General features: G+C 34.0%; 1 protein-coding gene across 3 annotated transcripts in view; it reads right to left on the bottom strand.

The window, feature by feature from the left end:
- The window catches only part of LOC105117764 (uncharacterized), a 33,516-nt gene extending 32,083 nt beyond the window's left edge, over positions 1 to 1,433 (bottom strand). For all 3 annotated transcript variants that reach the window (XR_840805.1, XR_840806.1, XM_011015523.1), the window contains exon 1: positions 936 to 1,433. Coding sequence is in view for 1 of the 3 variants with exons in the window: in XM_011015523.1 (XP_011013825.1) it covers positions 936 to 1,147 (212 nt within the window). In the remaining 2 variants the exon portion in view is untranslated. The remainder of the gene's footprint in view (positions 1 to 935) is intronic.
- Between the last annotated feature and the right edge of the window lie 1,200 nt (positions 1,434 to 2,633).

Genomic DNA, 2,633 nt, shown 5'->3' with positions numbered 1-2,633 from the left:
CAGGTGCTAACATGAAAGTTGTAGGTAATTGTCTCAGCTTTCTTGTGTAAAGAATGCAGCTCATTTGGACTTCTAGAACTCCAGATATCGGCCAAACACTGAATAGTGCTCGGGCTGGAAGACAGATTCAGACTTCTTTGTTGTTGCTCCAATGTAGACTTGAAAATGACCCTTTTAGATCTTGGGCTCCATATGAAAGTTGTAGGCCTATGTCTTACCTTTCCATCCATATAAAGTGGACCTAAATCTGAGATCTACAAATTTAGATATGATCCAATTGCCGAACAGTGTTCCGGTATAGACTGCACCGGCATCTCTTTTCGGAGTTTAGCCATCTCTTTGTCCTTTCAATTTTAGTTCTTAAATTCATCAATCAATCCTTTTATTTATATGATAGGCTTGCGTTTAAAATGAACGTTTACCACAAATTAAAGGTATCTTATATTATTAGATATATTATTATAAAACATGCTTTAGTTAAGGAGTTATTGATACTTCAAGTGCAAAATGATGATATAAAACCTTGATAAAAATGCACTTTTAAGTACTAATCACGGACACTGTGGTTATTTGATGGTTAGGATTAGTTATACGGTGGATCCGTTAACTAACCAATATTAAGAGGAGATAAATATTCAGAATATAAATTAATGTTTCATTTCCATAATCAATTCTGATTTCTGTAGGTGAATATATGCTTGCAACCAAGATTTATTTTCTTGATAAGTTTTGATTTTAATTGATTTTATTTGCTAGTTTAATTGTTGTAATAGTTTAGATAATCATAAACCAAACCCCCCCAATTACATAACATATAGCATAAAAATTTGAACTAAACCTTCCTCGTGGGATCAACCCCTTGCTTGCTCTACATTATCTTATGTGTTTTAAGCTAGGGTAATTAATTTGTGCGACCGCGACATCGCAACACACTCGTATCCTTCTGCCTTTTCACCTCTAACACCTTCCATTGTGCTTCTTCTAGAGTAGAGATATTTTTCTGGCTCTTGAAATCCATTCTTAACAATGTCCTAAAGATTTTGAGACCTGAAGAGTGTTTCCATTTTCTTCCCCACAAATCATAGTTGCTACCATTAAAAATGGGAAGTGGCATAAAGATAGATTGTAATGAATTTGTGGTGGCCATATAGACTCTAATGCCCACTTACAATCAATTGGGCTTTGACCACTCTTTGAGGATGATGGTAGTTTAGGAGATTATAGTGATTAGGGGTTGAAATAAAAGTAGTTTGATAGTTAAAATTTTTAGTTGTAATTTGGAAATGGTTGAAGGATATGGGAAAGAAAAATCTTTGTTGATAGGAAATATAATACAAGAAGGAGAGTTTTAGGACAAAGGTTTTAAGCTTAGCATAGTTTTTAGTTTACCTTACAAGTGATGGTTGCATGGCTATTTATAGCCTTCTTAACCAATCTAAATGAAACAATCTTTCCAGCAACAGAACTTGCTGAAATCTTAGCTAATACACTAGAATATTCCAAAGTTCTTTGAATTGTGGACAAGAATTCTTTCATTTCTAGAATATTACTAGTGTTTGTTTGATTTCATTATACCTTTCCTAACTTAAATTAGCACTAAATTATAGTTTGCAGTGTTTTCTTGAATTGATCTCTAAAATCTTCTTTAGGAGTATTCATAATTTAACAAAATGATTGGAATGCTACTATAGCTAGCTCTTGGTGAAATTAAGGTCAACAAGAAAACTTGTTTCCAAAGAGATGACTACAAAGAAACAACCTAGCTTGTAGTTTTTCTTAGTTAAGCCGTTTGAGAACCCCTGTAAAGAACTATTCCTTATTAAAAATAAAAGTAAATTAGTATATGTGTTTTGCTTGTTTAGTTTATAGAGTGAAACTATTATAGGAATATATAATAAAGGTGAAGTCTTATTTATTTCTTTTATAAGAATAAAATAAAGATATGATTATTCTGTTGTGTATACTAGATCGAAAGCAAACACAAATAAATATAAACAAGCAGATTTACATGGTTCTCTAAAATTGGGTACGTCCACGGAGGCAGCAGATTGTATATTATTGCAGGAATGATACAAACACTTAACTCAACTCAGTACAATCTCGCAAAACCTAGTGTTTTACTCTAACACTCGGTGTTTCTTTCAAATCTGCACTTTCTCGCTCTCGCAGTTGCATTTGCATTACCGCACACTTTCTCTGCACTTGCACTCTCTATATATGTCACTCTCTCGTTTCTGTCTCCATTTATAGGAGAAAATGAGAGCCTTGACAACAACCCATGTGCAACCTAATAAATGCCAACCAACTACTACCTACTACAATAACAAAGTCATGGTGGTTGTCGCACGTCCCTTACGTGGCAATTCAATAATTTTTCATTCTGTTTGTTACTTTGCTTGATTGGTTCATTGGAGTCGCCACCTAGTATTTAATGGAGGGCTACTAGGAAACCCGGGTGCACTGGTCGTTGCCAAAAATTCAAGATTAGGGACTGGTTGTGGCCAGAGAAGGTGTTAACACCTCTAGCGCACCCTACCTGAACTAAGCTGTTTTGCAGTTCAATGTGATCTAAAATATTAATTAAATTCTAAGGTTTTAATAAATAAGTTAATTAATCCCACAAATATGTATAG

Source organism: Populus euphratica, unplaced genomic scaffold, assembly GCF_000495115.2.
Source record: "Populus euphratica unplaced genomic scaffold, PopEup_1.0 scaffold1505.1, whole genome shotgun sequence".
Taxonomy (NCBI): Eukaryota; Viridiplantae; Streptophyta; class Magnoliopsida; order Malpighiales; family Salicaceae; genus Populus; species Populus euphratica.
This window is presented reverse-complemented; position numbering and strand designations above follow the sequence as displayed.